This window comes from Martes martes (assembly GCF_963455335.1).
Source record: "Martes martes genome assembly, chromosome: 9".
NCBI classification, from domain to species: Eukaryota; Metazoa; Chordata; class Mammalia; order Carnivora; family Mustelidae; genus Martes; species Martes martes.
In genome coordinates, this window is record NC_137896.1 from 83,416,507 (window position 1) to 83,441,698 (window position 25,192).

General features: G+C 42.9%; 1 protein-coding gene across 2 annotated transcripts in view; it reads left to right on the top strand.

The window, feature by feature from the left end:
* Positions 1 to 600: 600 nt before the first annotated feature.
* The window catches only part of MEIS1 (Meis homeobox 1), a 132,734-nt gene continuing 108,142 nt past the window's right edge, over positions 601 to 25,192 (top strand). Inside the window, exons 1-6 of one of the 2 annotated variants that reach the window (XM_080813525.1) lie at positions 601 to 1,279; positions 3,142 to 3,368; positions 5,208 to 5,349; positions 5,860 to 5,910; positions 6,699 to 6,749; positions 8,239 to 8,385. In XM_080813525.1, coding sequence (XP_080669651.1) covers positions 1,268 to 1,279; positions 3,142 to 3,368; positions 5,208 to 5,349; positions 5,860 to 5,910; positions 6,699 to 6,749; positions 8,239 to 8,385 — 630 coding nt within the window. In that variant the 5' untranslated portion in view covers positions 601 to 1,267. The remainder of the gene's footprint in view (positions 1,280 to 3,141; positions 3,369 to 5,207; positions 5,350 to 5,859; positions 5,911 to 6,698; positions 6,750 to 8,238; positions 8,386 to 25,192) is intronic. The other variant, XM_080813526.1, reaches the window with a different exon arrangement.

The window sequence follows — 25,192 nt, forward strand, 5'->3', positions numbered from 1 at the left end:
GAAAGCTCCAGCCTTCACCACCCCCACGTTCTCGGGACTCCTTAGCAGAGCCTTTCCCAGCCTTGCTCCTGCTCATCTTCTCTCCCCGTTTGACTTTTCTACTTGGGGTGGTCAGTTGTGAGAATCCAATACTTTCCGCATTAGTCCCCTTCGCCCCGAAAAATACTGGCAGACCCCAATAATTTCGAGGAAAGTCATGAAGTCTATGCGCAGAGCCCTGTGCAAAATAACTCCCGCTGCTGCCTGCCCCGCGTTTATTCCCAATTTATTTCAAGAGAGTCGGCTTTGGGGAGAGAGTCTGGAGGGGGGGGGAGAGAAAAGAATACGGAAAATAAAGCCTGCAGCGGGGGGCTCCTGCCCGCGTTTGTGCGCGTGTGCCCTGGGTGTGTGGGTGTTTGTGCCTGGGCGTGCGATTTAATGGAGCGCCTCTCTGCCTCTCCAGTGCGGCCAGAGCTCGCTTCGCGCACCCACCCCTGCCGAGGAGCCTACTTGCTGCAGCCCAATGCATTGTGTAAGACGCGACCTGTTATGGCCACCACTACTTCCGGGTTCTAGCATTCTGGTCGGAATCCACCTCTCCGCCTGTGCAACACACACTTTACACACGCACGGGGACTGCAAGCGGGCAGCATCGATCGTGGCTCCTTTAAGACAAACTCAGACAGACATTTTTTTTAACCCTCCTCCTCTAATCTCCCTCCAGTGCAGCAGTTGCAAAGAGGGAGAGAGAGAGAGAGAGAAAGAGAAAGAGCGAGCGAGAGAAGAGAGAAACTGATTAGGAATTAGGACTGATTCAAGGGAAGCGAGCGCTAGGGCTTTGTGCATTTGAATATTAACATTTGAGGTGTTCTGACCAGAAGAAGACAGAGCGGATGATCATTCATTCACCACGTTGACAACCTCGCCTGTGATTGACAGCCGGAGTGGCAGAAAGCCATGAGATTTGGTAGTTGGGTCTGAGGGGCGCTCTTTTTTTTTTTTTTTTAAACTGATTTTTTTTGGGGGAGAGAAGATCTGCTTTTTTTTGCCCCCGCTGCTGTCTTGGAAACGGAGCGCTTTTATGCTCAGTGACTCGGGCGCTTTGCTTCAGGTCCCGTAGACCGAAGATCTGGGACCAGTAGCTCACATTGCTGGAGACGTTAAGGGATTTTTCGTCGTGCTTTAAAAAAAATTTTTTTCCGGGGGAGTTTGCTTATTTGTTTCTTTTCACACTGGCCTTAAAGAGGATATATTAGAAGTTGAAGTAGGAAGGGAGCCAGGGAGGCCGATGGCGCAAAGGGTACGTATTAAAAAACAATTGTGGAACTCAAATGTGAGATTAAATTGAAACGTGGCTGAAAGACACTGCTAAAAAGTTTCCTTTTTTTTTCTCTGTCTTTTTGAATGAGGCTCCTAAAGCCGTGGCCTAAAGGGAGAGAATTTATTCAGTGCATTTGTAGACTTAAGTATGTTACATGTAATTAATTCAAGTAATCAAGTTTTCTATAGATTCCTAACCAGCAGCTATATAAATAAAAATACAAGCTTGGGCAATCATCTGTTTAAAAAACAAAAACAAAAAGCACTAGATATCTAATGCTATAATGTGAGTGTTCAGGGAGCAGAAGTTTAAAGCAATTTTTAAAGGAAATGAAGCAGCTAGAAACTTCTGATGTGTTATTGATTGTGCTCATCTTTTAATATCATTAGAAGTATTTAGCTTTTTTAAGCAAATGACTTTGTCATAGTACAATGGCTTTGGGGGTCGGAAAACATTCATCTTTTAAAAGTGATTTTAATGTGCATGGATTTTTATAAAAGGTAATACTTTGAAAGTTTTTGTTAGAAAAGCCCTCCACTAATTGGATACTAAGCACACAGCTACTCACTTTAAAAATGCAATACTAATTTCCCCAATATTCCTATTTGAATGGAAATGTAGTGAGAGTAAAGTGAGACAATGACAACCCAACTGAGGTAGTTTCTTAAAAGAAAGGGGGGTCTACAAAAAGCCTTCCTTGCATAATTTGTGTCCTGGCCCTCAAAGCCCTGTTTGCAAAAGAAAGTTACTAGGCTGACACATTTTTCTTTACTGCTTTGGTTCAGGCATATGTCAGCGTTCTTCCAAACTATTTTCACACCTCTGGCTTTAAGGAGATGAAAGTGGCAATTCCTCTTTTCTTTGAAAATCATTTCACTCTCGGCGCCTCCAAATCTTGGGAAAAGAACTTGCCGGGAATGAAGCAAGGAGAAAATCCTAAATAGCTAAATTTTGCACACAAGAATAATGACAATCAATATGAAAGTAGTTTTTCTGAAGAGAGAATATGGGGGTTGTGTATGCATTTGCTTTTGAATTTACTTTACACCTGATGAGTTACATTTGTCTCACTAACTTCTAGTCTGGGGGGAAAGTTCATAAGAGTAGAGAAAATAGAATATTTAGCTGTTCCAACTATAGGTTTTCTTTAACTTCGAGGGGAAATTGCCCATTCTAAATTCAGCTCTAATGAACATGAAAAGCTACGTTTCTCTAAGTTTCACTTACAAAGAGGCCAGTTGGTTTTGTATAATTTAACAGAGTTTGTCTTGGAAAGCAAAGGAAATGCAGTGTCTTGCAGGACTGCCTAACCCCACGCTGGCAGAGAAATAAAATGAGAAGCCTGTCTGAATTCATGTGCTTAGCTTAGCTGTTCCCATCGTAACTTTTTTTTTTTTTTTTTAAATTCCCCCTGATGGGAAGGGGCTGTGAAACTAGGCGGGCTTGCTGCACTGTCCTGGCACGTTTTATTATTGTGATTTTGAATTTCCTCCTCTAGAGACGTGCACGTTTTACCTTCCGCCCTCCGGGAGAATGCCTCCCTTTCTTTCCTTCTTTCTTCCTTCCTTCCTTGCCAAAGGATCCTGAATTTCTGAACTAGTTGATAGGGACACAAGTTAGGGCAAGAGCGTTCATCCCAGCCGAGTCTCAGAGAGAATCCTAGAATTTTTACTCTAGAAATCATTTTTAAAATAAGAAATCTCAACTTTAGAGATGCAAGGCCACTGAATTCCAGGTTGAAGGATCCAGCTGGACTGACATTATATAAGCTCCGTGCCCTGCTGTCTTCCCATTTGCCTGCCTGGCCTTCTGAACCTTGTTTTCTCCTGTTTGTCATGCAGTACGACGATCTACCCCATTATGGGGGCATGGATGGAGTAGGCATCCCCTCCACGATGTATGGGGACCCGCATGCGGCCAGGTCCATGCAGCCGGTCCACCACCTGAACCACGGGCCTCCTCTGCACTCGCATCAATACCCGCACACAGCTCACACCAACGCCATGGCCCCCAGCATGGGTTCCTCCGTCAATGACGCTTTAAAGAGAGATAAAGATGCCATTTATGGGTAGGTACAATGGGCAGCAGGTTAAGTAGTAGAGACGTGACGTTTCCTCTATTTCCCTGTGCCCTTGGTAAAAGGAAAGCTCTATGGATTGGAGGTACACTATTTGGTAACTTTTCATTTGCATTGCATGGAGAATTTGTTGGGGGGGGGCACGGCCTGCCATCCCGGACGCCCCCCATCTCCTCACATGGTCAGCGCTTGCCCAGCACCCGGCTCTGCCGAGGCTGTGCCAGCGAGGGGGGGTCGCCCTGCAGGAGAAGTTGCCAAAGGTCCCTCCTCTCCTCTCAGACCCCAGCTCGGTAGCTCAGCGGGTTGGAGTCCTCTCTTGCTCGACTTCGCTGGGAGAGCCTTGGAGATTTCTAAATGTAGGCGCCTTTGTGTTGGAACGAAACTTTTAGTTTAAGGGAAAATCTTTTAAGCCACTGATTGTTCTGACTTGCTAAGTTTACTCAGCAACCGTATGCTGGCTGGGCCGCCGCACAATAAAATCAAGGGAGGACAGTTGCAGGTCAGGCAAGGGGGAACATGCTTTGCATTTAGGGAGTTTGACCACCGTAGGCAAGGTGAGAGCTCGCTCTGAGTTGTTCTAGACATTAAGAAACTTCTAGCTGTTTTAGCACTTTGTGTTCAAAGGCGAAACCTGCAGCATTTGGAAGTAGGTGTGGGGGTGCTCTCAGGCCAGTGTTGTTTTCAGACTGTGGTTTACACCGTGTTCTCCCAGGCCAGTCGATTGGACCCAGGGCTGGTAAAATCCTTGGAAAGTCACTTGTGCCTACTGTGTGCTCATGAATTTGGGGACCTCGTTTTACTTTGCAGCAACTTTTATTTCTATTTATTTCTTCTTTTGGAAAAGAAAAAAATCAGGCAACACTGACCCTCCCCAGCTGAAAACCCTTTCTGCTTTATCTTCTGGTCCCTTGTGCGATGGGCTTGTTGAAATCCCAGCGTTCTCTCCTTAGCGTTAACTGCAAATGGTTTAGGCGCCGGGACGGAACATTTGGGGAAGCTTTGAAAAGGACCCCAAACTGTTAAATTCCCGGCTGGGCTGTGAGAGCTAATAAAAGACTTGAGACAGCTCCTTGAGCATTAGTAGAAGCATTTTTTTAATAGGTTGAGATAAGCGACATCTAGGCCCCTCGCTATACTAGCTGCTTTGCCATTCGGCAGAGACAAAAATGAAAGGCTTTACCGCAGGAACATTTGAAGGAACTTTCTTTTGGGGGCAGTGGGGGCCATTGGCTAAGGGAGGGAAGTGCGCGGGGAGCTGAGGAGGAGCCTTGCTGCTCTCCGAGGGCCGTGGGGTCGAGATCGGTAGGTGCAGCCCTCTGACAGTCGGTCCTACAGCCATAGAGGTCCTTTCCCCAAGTTAGCTGAGCGCCTGCCACCGAGATCCCCCGAGCCTTGGGCTTCGCGAGGCTGCCTTGGGGGAACACACTTGAACAAGCCTTCCCAACCCCTGCGCCCACCGCCTTTCTTCTCCACCAGGTCCTAGATGTGCCGCGGAGGGACGAGGGCTGGTCGGGGTGGGAAACTTAATTCAAAATGGCTGCTGGAACCGCTTGGGTATTATTCTTAGCAAATGTTACCAATTTCTCCGGCCAGATATGCTGAACCGATGCTCAGATACTGTCCTTGGATAAGGGCCTCCGACTTCGGAGCCCTAGGAGGAAGGGGAGGTGAGCAGTCACCTGGTGCGGGGGAGGGGAGGAAAAAAGTAGATGACAAAATCAGAGAGGGGATCCCCGGCTTGAGCTCCTCTGGCTGTTTTTCTTGGGGGCCTCTTTTCACTGACTCGGGACTAACCATTGTGTTGTTTGTGACTGTTGTATTTTCTTGCAGACACCCCCTCTTCCCTCTCTTAGCACTGATTTTTGAGAAATGTGAATTAGCTACTTGTACCCCCCGCGAGCCGGGGGTGGCGGGAGGGGACGTCTGCTCGTCAGAGTCATTCAATGAAGATATAGCCGTGTTCGCCAAACAGGTCAGCAAAATATATGTTTAAAAAGTAAAGAAAAAAGAAAGAAAGAAAGAAACTCCCTCCCTCCCCCAGCACATTTTAAAAAGTAACCAGCAAATAGTCTGCCCTAAGCCATGCCTGCGACATCTACCCTGAGATTTTCCTCCTATATGAGTGTCTGCGGACGACTGAAAATCACCCCTAGTCTTCCCAGCTCCCGCTTCGTGACCTGACGCAGAAAGCTCACTCTATAAAATAAAATCACAACCGCGCGCTGTAGCTGCCTAGGTCTTGGCGAGCGGGCAGCGTCCTCTAGAAGCAGAGTTGCTGGTAGAAGTAACCCTGAGCTCTGGGCTTGTTTTTGGCTTATTTGATTCACACTGAAGGGTTTCTGCGCGGGACGAACTCGGTGTCACCCGTCCTTCCCGGAGGTTACATCTTTGCCCCCGACAGTGTAATGAGGCAAGAGACTAGGAAGGTGACCAGATTTCAAATGTTCTTTCTCCCCCCCACCCCCTTCTCACTTGTATTTAGATTCGCGCAGAAAAACCTCTATTTTCTTCTAATCCAGAACTGGATAACTTGGTAAGAATGGACCCCTTCCTCCCCTCCCCCAACACCCCTCCCCCCAAGCCCCCAGCCTTGCTTGAAGCGCCCCAAGGTTTCGAGACGGGTCTTCCCGTAGCTGCCAGGCGGCTGCAGACGCTTCCGTCCACGGACAAGTGGTCCGGGACAAGATCCCGGGGAAATAAATTCATCTCGAGAGGGGCCGGGCAAGCCGGCGCGGGGAAACGCGAGCTTTTGTTTTTTATGACAGCCGGGCAGCGCAGCTCTAATCAGCGCGGGGATTTATCTCCGGGCCTGTCAGCGTGTGTGCTTAAACTTTGCGGACTTCCCAGCCCTCAAAGTCGCGTCACGAGGGCAGCAACGGGGCAAGAGCCCCCAAAGCACCAGTATGCCTGAAAGGTGTGCGGAAAGCGGCAGAAAGTTTGCAGTGTGAAAAGTCACACGTTGGGGACTATTTGGAATATTTTCGATGCATTCCTTACAAGGAAACATCTAGTCCAGGGATGTGGCCCTTTCAGGTGGGGTGGGGGCAGTGGGGTTGAGAAGGGGAAGAGCCATGGGTGAGGAGAGTGTTTATGATCCCCACTTAGATGCTTTGTTGTTGTTTTAGCTATTTTTTTTTCTCCTTAAGAAATATAAACCTCTAGATGGTACCCAGTCGCTGCTATTAAGTTTTAGTGTTATTGCCATAAATCAAAATAACTCTATTTACTTGGGGGGGGGTATAGGCTGGAGATGGTAGGGCTGTGACAGCCAATTTTCTGCAAACTAGGAATAGGGTGCTCATTCTTTTTGTATCTTTGCAGATGATTCAAGCCATACAAGTATTAAGGTTTCATCTGTTGGAATTAGAGAAGGTAATTTCTCTAGCCTCTTTTCCTTTTGCTTTCTCCTCACCCCCAAACTTAAGGGGGTGGGGCGGGGTGGGGTGGGGGGAGGGTTCTGAATGGCTGAAGTTCAGGCTTCTGAGACATTTGCATAAATGTCTTTCTTTCTGGTAATTAGTGTCAAGGCCAATCTTAGCGTCCATTTCTCTTTGCAGTTTAATTACAATTTCAGCCACTAAACCCGGCATCTCAAATGCCCTAGCCTTGTATTCATTCTTAATACTTTGCTGGCTTTGTATAAAGTGTTGCAATTCTATGCATCTCTCTTGATGTTTAGAATGCTGTTGTGAGTTTGCTTTACAGGTTATATACTTTTGTGATCTCTTCTCTTCCTCTTCCCCCCTTTTCTTTACTACCTCTGGGTGGGTGGGTGAGGGAGTTTTGTTTAGTTTTGGTGAGTTTCTGGAAGACAGTCTGAGAGCAGCGGCAGGTCAGACACAGAGGAGAGGCAGAGGGAGGAGGAGGAGGAGGAGGAGGAGGAGTGGGCAGGGAGTCTGGAGGAGGTGGTGGGGGAGGCACATTAAACCTTGTGCAGAGACAAAGCAGAGTTGATAGTTGTGTCAATTTCTTGAATCTGTGAATCCTGCACACACCCCACCTTCACACTCAAGAAAGGGTGTGGGATAACATGATTTTGCTAGCTGTTCTATAAATCTCAGCAATAAAAACTTAATGCATTGTAATTCAAACTAACATTAAATTGCAAGCACACTGGGGTTTCTTGTGAGTTTGTGCATGTCAGTGATGCCTGAGGACTGTAAGAGACCACTCCACTTAAACCTAAATATTTTGAAGCCTTCTTTTCCCTTTTTTAAAAAAATCAATTTGATACTTTTTTTTTTTGTGGCTGTAGGTGTTTTTCATATCATGAGTACTGGCAATTTGATTTTCTTCTATTTTTTAAAAGTATCCTAAAATATCCTTCTTATGGGAAGAATCCCTAATTACAAATGTTATATGGACTTGTGCTGTCAGACATATGTCCTATGCCACCACAGTTCTGGTCCTTTGGAGGTGTGTGTATATATAGATATAGATAGAGATAGAGATAGAGAGAAAGAGAGAAATATACACATATTCACATTTTCCCTTAGACTCATTGGAAAAGGACTTATGATAAAGTAAGTGGATGAAATTAAATAGTTTACCTTAAATGTCACCCACGCAGGTCACCTCTCTAATGGCCACAGCCCTGGGAGCAGATGAATTTAACACGGGTGTTGAATATGTTGTAGCCTGTGAATCATCTTGTCACTGTCAATTTTCTGGGATATCTCTATTTTGCAAGAAAAGAAAGTTATTCCTAATTCTGGATGCGTCTGGGGGTCTCTGGAGGACAATTGCTCTGTGTTTCCCTATTTGGAAGTTTGGATCTCACAAGGGGGGTGGTTTGCACTTGTCAATGTCATTTATGCACTCCTGATTATATTTCCATTTTTTTATTTCTGTCATAATGTAGGTACACGAATTATGTGACAATTTCTGCCACCGGTATATTAGCTGTTTGAAAGGGAAAATGCCTATCGATTTGGTGATAGACGATAGAGAAGGAGGATCAAAATCAGACAGTGAAGATATAACAAGATCAGCAAATCTAACCGACCAGGTATGCGCTTTTCAATTTCAACATCCCTAGAAAAAAAAAATCTGTATGCATATTGCTTGCTGGGTCACTACCACCTCCTTTTATTATTTGCATATGATTAAGTCTCTTTTAGATACATTTCCATCGAAATGAAAATTTTTGAATAATGTGGCTATTATTGCTTCATTAAGGCTGGCTCTGGGATTCGACCTGGAGAGATGAGCTTGTAAAAGCTTTGCCTGCAAACTTGACCTGTTTCTTGTCGCTTTTAATTTTTGTCTTTATTTTATTTACCCTCTATAATAATGGGAGTGTTAACTGCCAGTGACCGCCTCTGATTGTAGGGCTTTGTTCTGGAGCATTTTTTCCCCCTTCTATTTCGAAGAAAAGAAAAGTGTAGGGTCTGCTTATTTCTTATTTTATTAGGAATAAACCCAAGATAGGTGGTCTAAGAGAGACAGTGAGGGTTTGAAATCTAGCAAATGCTGGCTATTTTCTCCCTGTCTATACGGTTCATTAGCCTGTCTTGTCAGTTTTCCTCGGCCGAGCGCTTCTAGACCTCACTGAACATTGCTTTGTGCGGTGCTCGCTGCAAGCTCGCCCATTTTATTGTACTTAATAGAAAAAATAAGACCAGGCCGAGGTTATAAAAACAGATAAATATGGATGTTTCTCCTCCTCCTTTCCACTCATCCTCCAGCTGGTACGTGCACCGGGCCCTCTGGGTTGGCAGCTTTTGGAAGTGTCAGCGTCAGGGGCACCCCTGCGACTCCTCGGTGTGGTGGTGGGGGACCTCACACCGCCCTCCCTCTCAACTGCGGCCTTTGCTTGCTTGCCCCCTCCTCTCTGGGGCTCCCTCCAGGCCCTTCTTCCGCCGCGTTGCTAAGTGGGGACGACTTTTATTTGGAGTTGCTGGGGGATTTCTTTCCCTCTCTCACCCTAACACCACTGTTTGCTCCCAGTATCTCTCTCTCTCTCTCTCTCTCTCTCTCTCTCTCTTTCTCCTGTCGCTGCGTCTCTGGATTGGCCCAAAGAAGTTGCAAAAATGCAATGAAAGTGAAAACCTGAGGAGTGGGTGAGATGAACCGGGCTCAGGACAGCTCTCTGCAGCGAATTGCTGAAACGCGAATAGAGATTGGGGTTGCGGGTCTCCTCTGGCCTCTCCATACAGAAGTGAAGGCCTAGAGTTGTTTCTCTTTCTGATTTGGCACGTGAGTTCCGTCTTGTGGGGGAGAGATCAGCCTGCCTTTGTTAAGCCAAAGGATAGCCAGTTCACGCAGTTTTCCTTTGCAAGCTCTGCCACGATCGCTGTTGGCTAGTCGCTATCTTGGAGAGTCCTTGCAGGAGTGCCCGACTCCTGGGTCTTGGTGTCATCTTAAAAGTTTTCTTCTCTCAATATCACCCTCTTAACATAAATTCCCAGCTTGGATTTCTCTTGGTAATGCAGCGACAGAGCCCGAATTCCTCCTTTCCCCAAGAGCAGTGCAGGGTAGGCAGAGGTGAGCTTTAAAAACACCAGCGCTGGCTCTTTACTGTGATTTGGCAAGTTGCAAACTTTCAGCAGTGTAGACGAGTGCACAGAACAGGCAGTCTGAGCATTCCCCGTGCGGCCCCGCCGAGGTGGGAAAACTGCAGGCGGCTAGCAGCCCCCTGCTCCGGCCCTGCAGGCCGCCCGCCTCCCGCCTGGTTCAGCCCACCAGCCCTCACCCTGGAGCTGTTAAATGCAGATTCCGCTGAGGAACCCTCGGGTAGCTGCTGTTGAATAAAAATTGTAATCCAACAAGCCTAACTAGAAAATGGGATTCTAAGAGCTCCGGAGTGCTGGGTACATAAAGCTATTTGAGCAAATTACAAGAATCGCTTAGGGGCATGAATGAAATCAACACTTTAATTGCCTCCAAAATGAAGATTTATACTCCATTTTCTCAACGAATCATTATTTTATTAAAGTCAAAGATAAAGGACCAAAGCTATGGGTTTTATTGGGGAGGGGGACACAAAAATGGTACAACATCATTGTTTTCCCCCTACTCCTTCGGCAAACTTTTGTTACACAATTAGCTTAATTTGAGATATACAGATTGGTCGGCAATGTAGTGGGTAAAAATTCGCATTTTATTCTCCCTCACCTAAAAAAATGAGAAGTGTGAATCCAGCTCCCTCCACTTACTGGTGGGCTTCGCAGCTTTGACTGGGCTCGTGGCGCCGTTGGCCAATGCTTGTGGGTGCACTCGCGTGACCCCTCAAGCTCACCTAGGTCTTGGTCGGAGGACAGTAAACCCAAGTTTTGTTTTTCCTAATTGTCCGCTTCCCGGGAGCCAGGAGCGAGTGTGCCTGGGTTCTCCTGGGAGCTGGGAGCGCAGAGCAGGGCACACGCGGGACCTAGCCTCGGCCCCGGAGTGGAGTCCCCTGCTCTGCGAGGTGGGGAGACAGAGACCAGGCACTAGGGCCGCCCGCTGGGCGCCAGTTCTTCGGACTGAAGCCTGTTTGCAGGTCCCTGGGAGCGCTGGACCTTTGGTGCGGCGCCCTGGGGGCTGGGCCCAAAAAGGACGGCCTCGCCACCTGTCTGCGAATGTGGCCCAGCCAGTTTGAGCCCCGGCAGAGGGTGCGCTCCGGGACTGGATGCTTCAGGTGTGGTGCGAGCGCTGGTCATCGTTAGCTCATTAACCCCTCTGTCTCTAGGGCCTGCTGGCGGCACGGTTTATTTTATTTTACTTTTATCCTCGGAGGGCGCCAAGGCTGCCACTGCACAGGGACCAAGATGGGATTGACGACTTTGATACCAACCGGTTCCCCGGAGGGCTAAATCGGCGGATATCCATTTGGCCTCGTATTTTTTGTTTATTTTTAAAATTTTTTATCAGATTAAGACTCCAGTATAAGCCGTGATCTCGTTTACCCCCTACATCTATGTTCTCCCCCAACCCCTTCCCGCCCACTTCCACTCCCAGACCCCGAGGAGCCAGGCCTGAGAGTCACCTCCCGCGGGAGCAGGCCTCCCGGGCGCCCTCTCCCGACGGCCTCGCTCCCAGCTCGGCACCGGCACTCCCGACGTCCGGGGTCTGGGGGCAGGCGAGGTGCGCTGGGGGCTTCCGGGTCTCGGCTCCCGGCCAGTGCCGGGCCGCGCGCCGGGAGCGGGAGCAGAGGGAAACGAGGGTGCGAGGCGTCGAGGCGAGGGTTGAGCCTCGTTGTCAGTGGAGAAGAAAGCTGGCCCGTCGGGCGGCAGGACGCCTGTTGGGGGTTGGGGGGTCCGGGTGGACCTGGGGCCATCAAGAGGGGTTAGGCGGGGAAGAGCCTGGCCTCTCAGACGTTAGACTTTAGTCTCGCTCCTAGGAGGAGCCGTCGAATGAAGTCTTCCCTCCCAGGGCGGTCTGTTGCTCGCCATTCTTTGAATCTAAGCATTTTCCGCTCCAAGAACCAGTCCAGAGAGTGGAGAGAGAGCAGTGAAGAGTCTCCGGGCCCTTAAGGCTGCCTCCCGAGGTGGCCACGCCTGCTCGTAGCGAGCGCGGACTAGCGGGGCCTGTGCTCGGGTGCCAGCCCGGGTTTCCCACAAGCAGCGGGAGGCAAAGAAATGGTCCCTTTGGATTACAATTTTTATTCAACAGCAGCTCTCCGGGGGGTCCTCAGCTGAATCTGCATTTAACAGCTCTTGGGCTAGGGCTGGCGGGCTGCACGGGGCGCCCTGTTGCATGTTAATCCAGATTTGTGCCTGACATCTGGGGAGAAGTAATGTGGCTCAAGGAGATGGAACCAGAAAGCCACGTACGCCAGGCAGGTTAAATGCCAAGTGCTGCTAAAACTCCCCGGGGAGGAGGATCGGCTGGAGAGCGCCAGGCCTGGGGCCTCGGGGATCCGGGGCAGCCTTGGGCCAGTGAGCTTTGGTTCCCAAGTGGGCTAGGAAAACCCTGGTGGCGGTTGCTTTATTTTAAAAGTGCGAGGTGTTGTTTCTAAAGCATCCTTTGAGTTAAAAATTCTTAAAACTGAACTTGGACTTGACTGAAAACGCCCCCTCCCTGCAAAGTGCGGTAGGGATGCATCCAAGGGAGATTTAAGCATTCTCTTTTGGGGAGGTGTTTTGGTAAGAAATGGGGACGAGAGGGCAAAGGACAGCCTGATGTCCTTGATGAATTGGATCTGCTGCTTTAGAAAAAAAAATAGATGAGGCCACTGGATATTTACTAATACTAGAAATGCAGGCAATTTGTTTTCATCCAATAAAAAAACTGGCCACAAACAGCAAGAGACAGGAGAATGGTCCCTTTGCCAGGTAGATTGTTTCTAAATGCTTTCACATGGACACACCTTATTTAAATTGTAAATGCTTCAGAGGGTCCCAATTAATGCCTTTATCTTGGATACTGTCAGTCCCTAGGCCTTTCATCCATGGGGGTCTTAGATTCATCTAACTTTACTCTTTGATTGTTGTTGTGGGTCTTGTGTTGTACTCTTAATCCCCCCCCCAATTTTTTGAAATATGTAAAGGGAAATTGTGGCAAGATTCTCTTTAATGATTAAATAATAAGGTGTTGACTGCTTGTCACTACATTGGCTAATTGGGATGTTCATTCTAGGCCCTTTATGGCTTAGTATCCTTTGAATTAAAACTTAGCTGTTTACCAGGTGTGTTTTTATTGTTGCTTTCTGATTGGCTTTCTAAAAATTTTAATTCCTCTATAGTTAATATACAGCGTTATATCAGTTTCAGGTATAGAGTATAGTGACTCAAAAGTTTCATATATTAGTCAGTGCTCATCAAGATAAGTGTACTCTTAATCTGATTGGCTTTTAGCATGTATCTGTGTGAATTTCAGAGTAGCTATGTATTGATTCCTAATAGGGGCACTTAAAAAACATTTTAGGAAAAGAAAGTGAAGAGTATGTGCAGATGGGTTGAGATCAGTTACACTGTTAAATGTCTGTAAGTCTAAACACTAATACTACAAAAGTTATTTCCTTTTCATAGTGCATCTCTCTGTCTCTGTCTCTCTCTCAAGTGGAAGTCCCCAGTGCAAGTTCCATGGTTAATAGAAAGCAATGATACTAATACTACTTTGTACAAAGCAAAGCCATAACAGTAACTATTGTTCAGTGATTTAACTAGCTCTGCAGCAATAGGTCACTCAAATAGCAATCCCTCTCCTACCAGAATGACTCCATTGCTCATGATTTGGAAATATATAGAGTGGTTTTGTGCACTGTTGCTATTGGTCCTAACTTAGAGACTTTTATTAGAAAATGTGGAGAAGCTTACATAGTAGAGGAAGATGAGTAGAAGGAAGAAAAAAAAGGAGTAATATATGGGCACTGCTTTCAGAAAAGTAACAGATATCATGCTATAATTGCCCAACTTTGAAAATAAACAAATTTTAAATCATTATATTTTCAAGCCCTTGTATGTTTAAATGTTAAAATGTTTGGCATCGTCCGAAAGATTTAAAACACAGCTGTTGTGGGGCGAGGGAAGGAAAATTATGCAGAAAAAAAACTCCATACTCTTAAAACAAAGACTATTTGTGGCCCCACAGTAGAAACAGGCTTATTAAGGTCAAGCAGATAGGCTAAAATATTGACACGAGGCTTACTATAGTAAAACTAGCATACCTTCTCTCGTAGGTAGACTGGGAGAAACTGTAAAGAATTCATAATAAGTTATATTAAGACACTTGTCGTAAATATTGTCAACATGAATTCAAATGAAGTCTTTTTGTATTGGTGATGTTATGCTTTCCATTGCAATAACAATATTTTCTTATGAAATGTAAATATGTCAAACAAATGTGAAATGCTTAAGTTTTAATAAATGATCATTTAATCATCAAACAACCCAAGTATGTATACAGAAACTTTTAAAGGAAAGTCGGCATACTGCCAAATTCCTATGGAGACTAGTAGGGAAGTGATCAAAAAATGAACACAAAGTAAGACTTCCTGTAAGAAGGTCTATAATTCAACATTATTTGACTCCACTGTCAGGGAAATAGTTGAAGGATAGTAAACTGATACCATTCTCATTCATTTTTGTTACACAGTCTTAAACGATTGCACTAGTAGCGATTTACATGGCCTTTTTTGGATTATAAGATCTGTCATATGTGTATCAAAGTATTACTTGAATTTACGTTATAATTGAAACAAAATTTTTTGTCATTTCTCCTGACTGCAAGAATTTAATTTAATATTTAAAAATTTCATCAAAACTATGGGAAAGTACTCTTTTACAGATAAAGAAATAAAAATAAAATACATGTGACTCTGTATCTGATAGTTGTACAGATGTCAGGCTTAAAGGTTTGCAGAATCACAAGTAAAACAACCCTGGTGTAAATCATGTACGGCTTGGTGTTCTTACTCAGGAGGACCCATCGGCATGTAAGACCTGTTTTAAAAGTTAGAGTCTAAAACACAAAACACTCTTCCAATTTGAATTTTAATAATAATTAATAAATAATAATTAATAATAATTCCAAAATTCGCCTTTTGGGGATCCAGTAAAAGTTTGGCGATTTTGCTATCCTTAATATTTGTGAATAAACCTTACATGCATAAAATCAATTTTGAAAAATTTGAGCAGATGAGTGTGTGTATGTAGTGTAAAAAAAAAAAAAAGGACATTCTCACTGTATCCTTAATTTAAAATGCCATAATTTCGGGGGTATAGGAATTTGCAAGACCTTTCTGGAGTCTTAAAACAGCCTCTCCAGGAAGTATACCTTCATTGGGCAAATTGCTGAATTTCCCACACTTGTAAATTTGACATTTTAATAAATGGCACAGAGGATACCACTGGAAATAAGCAAGAATATAGTCATTTAAAAATTTGTCACTAGAATCCAATTTCAATCAATTTAATGCATTCATGTGTGCAGAATTAAAGCAATTGGCAACACTTTGCTAGACTCTTTCTGAACACTTTTTTCCCCCTCCAAATAGCATTTCTTAATCTAGGAAATATATTTTTGTTAAAGGAAAATACAAGAGTGCAAATCTTTTGAAACTGTTTTATATTTCTGGGCTTCTTGGTTAAGTTCCTAAAATTGACTAAAACATACCATTAAGTTTTCTCTGATGGAAAAAAGCTTAATTCTGCATTTATTGAATTATGTACCTGTTGTTAATTGGCATCATGAGTAAATACAGTTAAATACAAAATATAGCCTGAACTAAGTCATTAACTGTCTTCAAGATATGTAATAATCCTGCTATCACTTTTCCATGGCATATGCACCACTGTGTATGCCATAAACTAATGGAGGATAAATAAATTGTGAAAATAAATTCTATATTACTTATAATCCTCCAAAACACATTTCTATAATTGATTCTCCCATTGGTGCTTTTCATGACTCTATTTACAGTTAATAGGATTTATAATCATGAGGTAAAGAACCTTGAGTGTGAAATGTTATGGTTCTTTAAAAAACTTAAATGAAATCATAGTTTTCCTCAGAAAGGAATTGCTGCCACTATTAATAAGTTTACTAAGTGATACTCTTAAAATCACCATGACTTTTTACGAGTTTATCAAGTTTAAGCAACATTCTTAGTCCTGCTACTTTTTTTCATTTTGAAACAATACAAAGTCTTAAATTTTACCCTGGATTTAAACATATGTTATTTTGACTCATATAGAAGATTGTGGTTGGTGGGGAATTAACATTTTGAGCGATAATAGAATGATTCCCGGACAACTCATAACTTGCCGGACAACTCATAACTTGGAATTAATTGTTGCTGGTGAATTCTCATTTCTCTAGATTTTCCCCTCATACTTTACAACACCGCATGGTAGCTTGTTTGTTATTAGTTGTAAATATCTGGGCTGGTGGTTATTATTTAGCAAAGCAGCACTCTGGTTCTTTCTTTCTAATCACTCCTTTTCCACTGTTTGGTAAACCTCCCAGGCCTGAGATTTGAACTTGAACTAGTTTGCTAGGTCTCATTTCCCTATTTGAGTACCTTGTGGGCTATTACCCACACGCGGGTTTATTTTCCTGCAAAGATGAAAAATGTTATTCACTTTAGAGCAGGAATGAGTAGAGACCAAAGTCATCAAATACTCCCAGCCTGTGCTTTACAGTTAGGAGCAAAACTGAAAACTGTTGTTCTTGTTTGCCTTCCCTAGGGCTCTGAATACTTGATATAAAGATTCATATCAGCCCTTTTGTGTTCTTCCTCTTAAGGCCTAAATGTTTATTTTCAGTGACTGTATTCTTAACGGATAGTCCATATTTGTTCCCAGACCTCCACGATTTGCATTTTATTCTGCATTTGCATTCACACTGTGTCCCCTAGAAACTCTTTAAAGTGAAGTGTGTTTATGACTATTATGAAACTCTGGAAAATGAAGTTTGTAATGAAATCGACACAGTCATCAAAAGGACAATGAAGGGAGCAATTTGATGTAAACCCAGAGTTTTCTTATGCCATCCCAACTTGCAAAAGGGTTATCTTCCTTTTTAAAAAAAATATCAGAAGCTGAATGAATCAGAATTTCTTTGACAATAAAACTCCTCCTAATGTCTCCATAACTATTTGAATGTGTTCTTGAACATTAACTTAATTTGATAGACAAGCTATAATTAACTGTGACCTATAGTGTTTTCTGTTATTCAGACAGTATTCCTTAGCGATTTGAAAACTTAATTTCCAACTAAATGGTGTACAATGTCTGACGTTCTAAAGGCCTACTTGTACCATTTACAAGAAGTGGAAATAGTTTGTGTGTCTCCGGAGCTTCAAAGGGAGATTCTTTGAGGGTGAGGACTAACAATTTTTACAATGTAAAATCCTAGCAAACTAACTAGTGCAGGTGGACTTTGGGAGGATTTTGTTTTGTTTTGTTTTGTTTTTTAAGGTAGCCTTCCTTTCTGTTCACTGCAACGTTAAACATTATTCACAGGGATGAAAAAATAAAACTACCGTGTTTCATGAGACAAAAATGCATACATGACATTTTAAGTTCAGTTATTTTATTGATCATAAAAAGCAGTAGTGTAGAGAGAGAATTAAAATTGCAGCAAATAGGTAAGCTGCTGCAATCAGAATAGAAACTTTAGCAGTAAAATTAAATCGGGTATTTTGGGTTCCGCTGAAACATTGACTTGCAAGTCCCCACCAGATCTGGAATCCTTTTAAAATTCCCATTTCAGAATATTTAGTGTAAGAACTTTGTGGTAATTCCCCATTGAACATTACTTTCATTTGAAATTGTTCATTCATAAGAGACTCAGTCTCCTGAGTAGCCACCCTGCCCTTCACTCTTGAACAGTTCGGATAAATGTATTATTTATTTACAGTCTATTGTATACATTATTTATGGGAAATATGCTATAACTGTGCAGAGCATATGGAATTTATCTTTGAGACATATGGGTGGTATCTGTACCCAAAGTGGCATGACCCTCAGTAGATAACAAGGTTACCCTCAGTGTGCAGATAAATATCGTCTCTTAGAGCCTCATTACGTGTTTGTATGTCATAATTCTAGATGCAAATGCGGTTTTCCATTTTCTTTTTAATTGTCATAGTTTTCTTGGCGCTAGCTTCTGCCAAAGGGAATCAGGAACTTTACATTTCCAGTTGGTCTTGGTGATGAATTCGTATGTTGGAGGACAAAAACAAGATATCGAGGAGCAGAACATTAACCCCTTCCTTTCTTTCAGTTTGCTTCTTTGTCCTTTACTGTGTTTCCCATTTTCTGAAGATTATTGGCCGTGAAATTTTAATGCTAGTTGTGTATTTGGTGGCTTGCCCTATTGTTTCACCACATTTGGGGATTTTGTTAGCCATATTTGAGAACAAAATCACCAAGAAAAATATCAGACTCCTTGTGTCCTGCACTTCCTTGTGCAGAATAATGGAGACATCTAGACGGCTTGTTCCATGCATATCAAGTGTATTGTCGGTGTTCGAGTATTTTCTATTCTGATAATTATTCAAAGCCAGTAACAATCTGCATTTGAGGGAGTATAAACATTTTTATTCTGGAATTTGGAATTTGCAGCAACTCAATTTGATTTTCCAAATTACCCTGGCATTTCAATTAGATGCATTGTTCTTCACTCTTCTGTTTCGACATTCTGAAGGTTTGCTTGCCACCCTAATAGTGAGTTGTTTGAGTGTTTAATATTTATTGAGGGCATGTAAAGAACGTGCCAATAGAGAAAGAGGAGAATAAAACATTAAGAAATCAATTATGGGGCTTTTCTTCACTTGGAGTATGCTTCTAATACTCCACATACTCGATAACTGCTAAAATAGTATGAACAGCCTCAGAATAATAGCTTTGCAAATGGCTGAAGAATGGCATTCCCATGAACTGGAATCCCTTGAAAAGTGAACCAACAGTAAAACTCAGACTCCTGCTTCTTGAATTCACAGCCACCTAAGTTGGTCTCTCAGTTAAGTGACTTGAAATGTAGAGAACTTGGCCATTCTAAGAATCAGAAATGTAAATTAAATTTCAGAATGCTTTGAGAAAGGCCTTTCTGATGATTTCACCCAAGATAAATAATGAAGGAAGGGGAGAGAGAGAGCTCACTCAAGGATTCAAAAATCCTTGAAGAATGACAGATTCTTTGAAAATACAATTTGGCTGAAAATATAAAAAGCTGGAAGTGCTTCTGAAAAAAACCACAGGGAAATTGGAGAATATCCTCTAGCTAATTGTTAGTGGAAATCAGTGGTATATGTAAATTTCCATGATTCTTTTGTTCAAAGTATAATGCTATAAGGGAAAAAAAACAAGAGTACTTCTTGGCTGAATTGTTTTTTTTCTTCTTCTCGTGTCAAAATTGTGGATTTTCTGATTTGAGAGTTTAGAGGTAGAAGAGATTTCAGAAACACTTGAGAAAGAGCAATTAAGTGTACTGATTGTAACTTTTAGTTACACAACCTCTCAGGCTGGGAGTGTTTCAATAAGATATATAATTTAGAGCCAAAGCACTGGTATTTGACTCTAGGCTTTTCTGGGAGAGGATAAGGCACTGCTCTGGCCATGAGCCTCAGTGTCATCATCTCTAACACAGGGATAAGGAACCCATCATATGGAGTTACTATAACAACTAAATATGAATGAATGTAGAGTGTTTAAAACCGGAAACCTTAAATAAAGAGCATATTAAATGATGCTTTATCCTCTTGTATTCTGCCCAATCTTCACCAGCACGAGTTTGATTGGGGAGGGAAGATAAGGTGGTTGTTAATGAGGTGCTATTTTATAGACCATTTCATAATCATAGAGCTTAAGGAAAATGTCTTTTTAATTCTTATTAGGTGGGTCACTATTATTCTGGTGTCCTCATAGTGTAAAAGGAGACTGGACACTCAGTTGTGTCCTGAAATAGTACTAAAAATCACTACAGATGCGCTTTCAGGTTCAACCTCAAGTAACAGTTATGGGCAGATCTGGAGCTACGTACTTTTCTCCACATTTCTGAGTGCAAATGCTTCATAGTTAGTGACCAGTTGCTTACAAGGGCTTATTATCCTCTCATGCTAAGGATACAATGTTTCTGCATTATCGGGATGTTCTTTTTGCTAGGATGGTTGCCTGGAAAATTTGTGGTTTGAAGTTGTTTTACATAAGACACTTTTGGGTTTATTTTATCATAATTTGTTTGCAGAATGAGGAGCACTGAATACTGAGTTTCAAATGTAAAATAAAACATTAGGAAGCAAGCAGTCTTACAAAAGGGATTTTATAACATCAGGTAATACTGGCATATAATTTACAGATTCTTCTGTCACTCCTAAATAGAAACGATAGAAAATAATCTGAATTTCAGCAGAAAGCTCTCAGAAGATAAATAAGGAGTATGGTTTGAAATATTTACATACAAATATTTGGAGATACAGTGGTGCCGGTTGGATTAGAGTGTTTGTTTGTTTAAACGTTTTAATTCTGAATTACAGTTCACAGATATTTTAGGAGTAGAAGTATATAGAATCGTTAGTCATTTAATATAAGGGTTTACTTTTATTAATTGCGTGCCAGCCAGAATACAATGGCACAGGAAAAAGAGAGATTATTGAAACATAAATAAGTATTTCCACTAAGATTCCTAGTGTAATAAGGCTTTATTGTCTCTTCCGCTCATGAGATTTTTCTCCACAACAAACTGCTTAGTAGAATTTGAACATTCAGGGCACCCAAATAATTTCTAAATTACTCATCGACTTTCCAGTTATGAGGTTTGGGTAAAACTGCTTGTTATCCCTTGGTAGTAGTTTCCCTTTGGTAGTAATTATTCTTTCCCCATGTCATTGTTGGAGTGTACCTGCCCTGTGTAAGAATCTATGTTATCTTCCGAGATCACGGTGGGGTCACCAAGAAGTGCTGCTTGCCTTGGTTCTTGATGTAGACACATTGGGCCACAGGTATCAGTGCTGTGTGGCTTTCATGAGGAAAGCTTTTGGAATATTTCGGGTGGTGTTTTGTATCTGTAGAGTTTTTCCTTAGCCTTACTGATTTCATTTTTAATGTCGTGGATGAATTAATTCCACTCTGCAGGTCCGTAATAACCTGAGAGTGTCAGAGTTGAGTCCTAAAAGATATCAGGCTGCGAAAGTCGGATCTTAAGCACGGTCAAAGTGACCCAGTATGCTGGGTCTGGCCTCTTAACGCCATTGCCTTCACACCTGCCACAGCGGCCAGCAGGGGGGCCTGGGAAGGGGAGCTAGGCATGGACGTTGGCAAGAGAGCAGGCAAGATATTTAAGGGCTGGTAGATTTTTAAAGCTGCCTCTGACTGCCAAACTGCTTTAAATTTCATCACAACGTAATTAAAAAATTAAAGTAGTTCCTTTCCACATTCTTTGGCCTTCTTCCACGTGCACACGACATGTGTAGGTTGCTGTGTGCATGGGAGTGTTGAGCGTGCACAGGAGGGTGAACTGGTGCATCTCCCCATGCTTGAACCTGAGGCTTCGGGGATTCCTGGAGCTCGTACAATCACCTGATACAAAACTTCTCATTTAAAGATGAAATTACTCCTTAGAGAATTTTCACCAAAGGCAAAAAAGCACAAAAATTCTTCTCCTCCTCTCTACATGCCTCATTACACAGAGATAGAGGATTCAGTGTTTGAAAAATTATCATTTGTGTAGGTTTTATTTGTGGTACGTGAGAAGTGGAAGATCTAGAACTCAATTTAACAGATGCTGTCTCTGCCTTCACAAACTAGCTGCCACTACCATTGTACAATCATAGATACCTAAATATATATGTATTGTTTTATATTTATATTCAAATAAATAAATATATATATATATATTTAAAGCAATACATCAGGGTTGCTAAGTTTTAGGAAGTTTTCAGAAATCTGCCTTACTGGGTGGTGAGTTAGACACCCTATGCCATGTGTGACGATACCAGCTGGCTCCGATGTGGTGAGCAATGTAACTAAGGGATAATTGGATAATTATTGAGATGTGTTTCTAGATTAAAAGTTTGCAATGGCAAGGATGGTAGGGCTGGAAGAGGAAGTGTGGTGTCTTGGTGAGAGCCATGGATTCTGAGTGGGGATGCTGGATTTCCACTGTCTCACCCCTAATTTACCATCTGCCCTGAGTCATCAAAATTACCCATCAGGCCCCTCTTAAGTGGGGTATTAATAAGCACATTTTATCGCGGCATTAGAAAGGGGCTCAAAGAGGACCCTGGCAGGCCTACACACTTGGCAAAGGAGAAGGAGTGGGGGCGGGGAGAGGGAAGGAAATGAGAAAAAGGAGGAGAGTTGAAGGAGAAAGTCGGAAGAAGTGTGTGAGGGAGATTATTTTGTGGAGAGTGGGCCTCCCTGCAGCCGGCGTAGGCCACCTCTGAGGGACACCTCAGGCCACCACCAGTCTTCACCCAGCACGACACTTGCCTCCTCGACTTTATCATCTTTCAGCAGGATTGAGTGTGGACTTAGAAGAGGTTTTACTAGCACACCATTCCCAAGCACTTTTTAATGTGGCCCTTGAATCCACAGTCTGTGTGTGCACTCAAGTATTAATCTGTGAGTTTCTGGTATTTAAAACTATCTAAAAGCTTAAAGGGTAAGAGGACAGTTTCACTGTGTTAAAACAAAATGCACTGCCCAAACTTGTCATGCTGAAATGAATTTGCTTAATGATTTCCAGGGATTTTTTTTTTTTAAATGTGTGTAAAGAATTTTACACTTTTAATCTGAATGACCCGAATTTGAAGTTGGGGAGACACAGCCTCCAAGAAGTGTGTTCTGAGAAGAACAGGGTTTACCCAGGGCTCTAGCAAAGTGTGGGTGCTGTTTGATGGTTGATTGACTTGAATGTTTACACTGTATATTTGGGTAATCTGGCAGATGCAAATGGGGGCCACCAAGATTTTTAAATAGTGCTTTTAGCCTACCAGACTTTAAATAACTCATAAATAAAGAAATCCTAGTACTTCCAATTTCTCAACTTCAAGTATTCCCTGGTAAATGTGTATCCCTTTTTATAGCAGTACTCGGATCCCTTCTCTCTTCCTCTCTCTGTGTATGGATCTCTCTGGCCCCTTTTTCTCCCTTAGTTCGTTGATTGGGAGACATATAAGGCATCATTTCCACTGAAGTTCTGTGCTTTTAAGGGTCCTGAGAGACACAGTTGAGACAGAAGTGCAGTCTAGGGGAGGGGACTAAGTAGATGTGGCCACCCTGGCCGTGAGTGTGTGACAGTGGCCGTCAGCAGGCCCGTCTGCCGTGGCTCAGGGACAAGGGCAGACCCTTGAGTGTGAACGTTTGTACAGACCCTGCAGGTGTGGGAACGTGAGCGTGTGTGCGCAGGAGTATCTTGCACGTTGGTGAGTTCCCCATGTGGCCTGGCGACTCCCCTGGTCTGGGGGGACTGCGTTGTTCACGCTGGGAGACAAGCCAGCTCTTTCAGGCCACTAGAGATCATTTGCTAAAGAGACCCTGGTGGTTTGAAAAAGTAAATGTACTTCCCAAAGAGGAAACCACCTATGGATAGGTGCAGACCAACCTCACGTTTTGAACCCTGTGATTATTTCATCAATTTCTACATAGCTGCTGGCTGACCTCTTTAGTCTCAAGATCACCACTCTCTCATTTATCTACCTTTTTGAATGGGACTGGCAGGGTAGAAATTTTGAAGAACAAAACCCCACTATTTTTCGGTCTGGGGAAAAAAATGATTCTAACATCATGCTGACATGATGAACGACCAAGTGAGAAAATATGTCAAAGTGCTATGTATACTGTAAAGCGATTTATAAATATTAGGCATCAAATTAAACCTGATGGGGTGGGGAGGAGCAAACCACCTGTAAAATCATGTTATTTGAAGGTGAAAATAAGATCAGTGTGCATTCCCTGAGCACACACCAGCTGGGAGATAGCCCAAGGCATACCAAACTGTACACTAAGTCAGCTCAGGTTAGCTATTCTTTCCAGAAGGTCTGTAAACTGAGCACACCTGTATGTAGATATTTCAGGTTTGACTGGGTCAACCTATGTCATTACATTACAAATTTTAGTAGTCATTTATTGAGTGCTTGCTGCATGCCTGGAAATACACATATGTTATGCCTACAGAGGATTATTATTATTTTTTCATTGAAATGTGATTGGCAAAGGAGTCTTTTTTGGTCCCCATTTATGGATTAGGATATCAAGAGTTAGAGAGGATGTGACTTGTCTAAAACCATGTAAATGGTGCAGCCAGATTTGAAGCTGGGATATGGCTACCCTCAAATTTCCTTTCTTTTGACTGTGTTATACTGCAACTGAGTATTTATATATATAAGTAAATATATATAAATAAAAATTTTAAAAATATATAATATATAAAAGATTTTACATATATTATATATAATATATATGTTTATATGTAACTTATATAACTATATATATTTAAAGATTTTATTTCTTTGAGGGGGAAGGGGCAGAACAAAAGGGAGAGAGAGAATCTCAAGCAGATTTCACATGGAACAGGGAGCCCAGCACAGGGCTCAATCTTACAAAGCCTGAGATCATGATCTGAGCCAAAATTGAGTTGGACGCTTAACCAACTGAGCCACCCAGGCGCTCCTAATATAGATATATATATTTATGGTGGTGTGTGTTTGTGTGAATGCAAGTGTATGAGATGTTTTTAAATTGTACAAACCTTTTTCAGATGTTTTATGATATTTAATATTGGAGATCACAGTATCAGATGACAGTTTAACACAGGAGCCCTCTACATATCACTTGAGTTATTCATTTGTCCATTCAGAAATATATTTGTATTTACCGTGTTACAGACACTTTCCTGGGATGGAGGGCATACAGATGAATAAGATATAGTTCGGGACTTCAAACCTTTCATAGTGTAGAATTCTACAGGTCATCGGAAAACAATATGGGAATGAAATGATAGAAGTGTTCATAAGGTGCTTTGTGTACATCCTGGGGGAAGAGTGTGTGTGTGTGTGTGTGTGTGTGTGTGTGTGCGCGCGCGTGTGTGCGCACATGTGCCTGCACGCATGTGTATCGGGGTGTTTTTTTTGGGGGGGTGTTATCTGAGCTGTAACTTAATTAACAAGTAGGAAGTAATTAGGGGCTAGGGCTAGGGTGGGGGGTGGTAGTGGGAGAGGATGACAATTGGCCTGGAGGGACAGGCAGAATATATCTTTCAGAAATCATGTGCTGGAGCACTAGAAACAGGTTGAGGAATGGTCCCCATGGGGTGGACTATGAGGGCTTACTCTGTGAGGGCCAAGGACCCCAGATGTAGTATTCTATAGACAGTAGGGAGCTATTCATTCATTCATTCAACAAACATTTCCTGAGTGCCAACCAAGTACTGGGCACTGAACTTGATAGGCA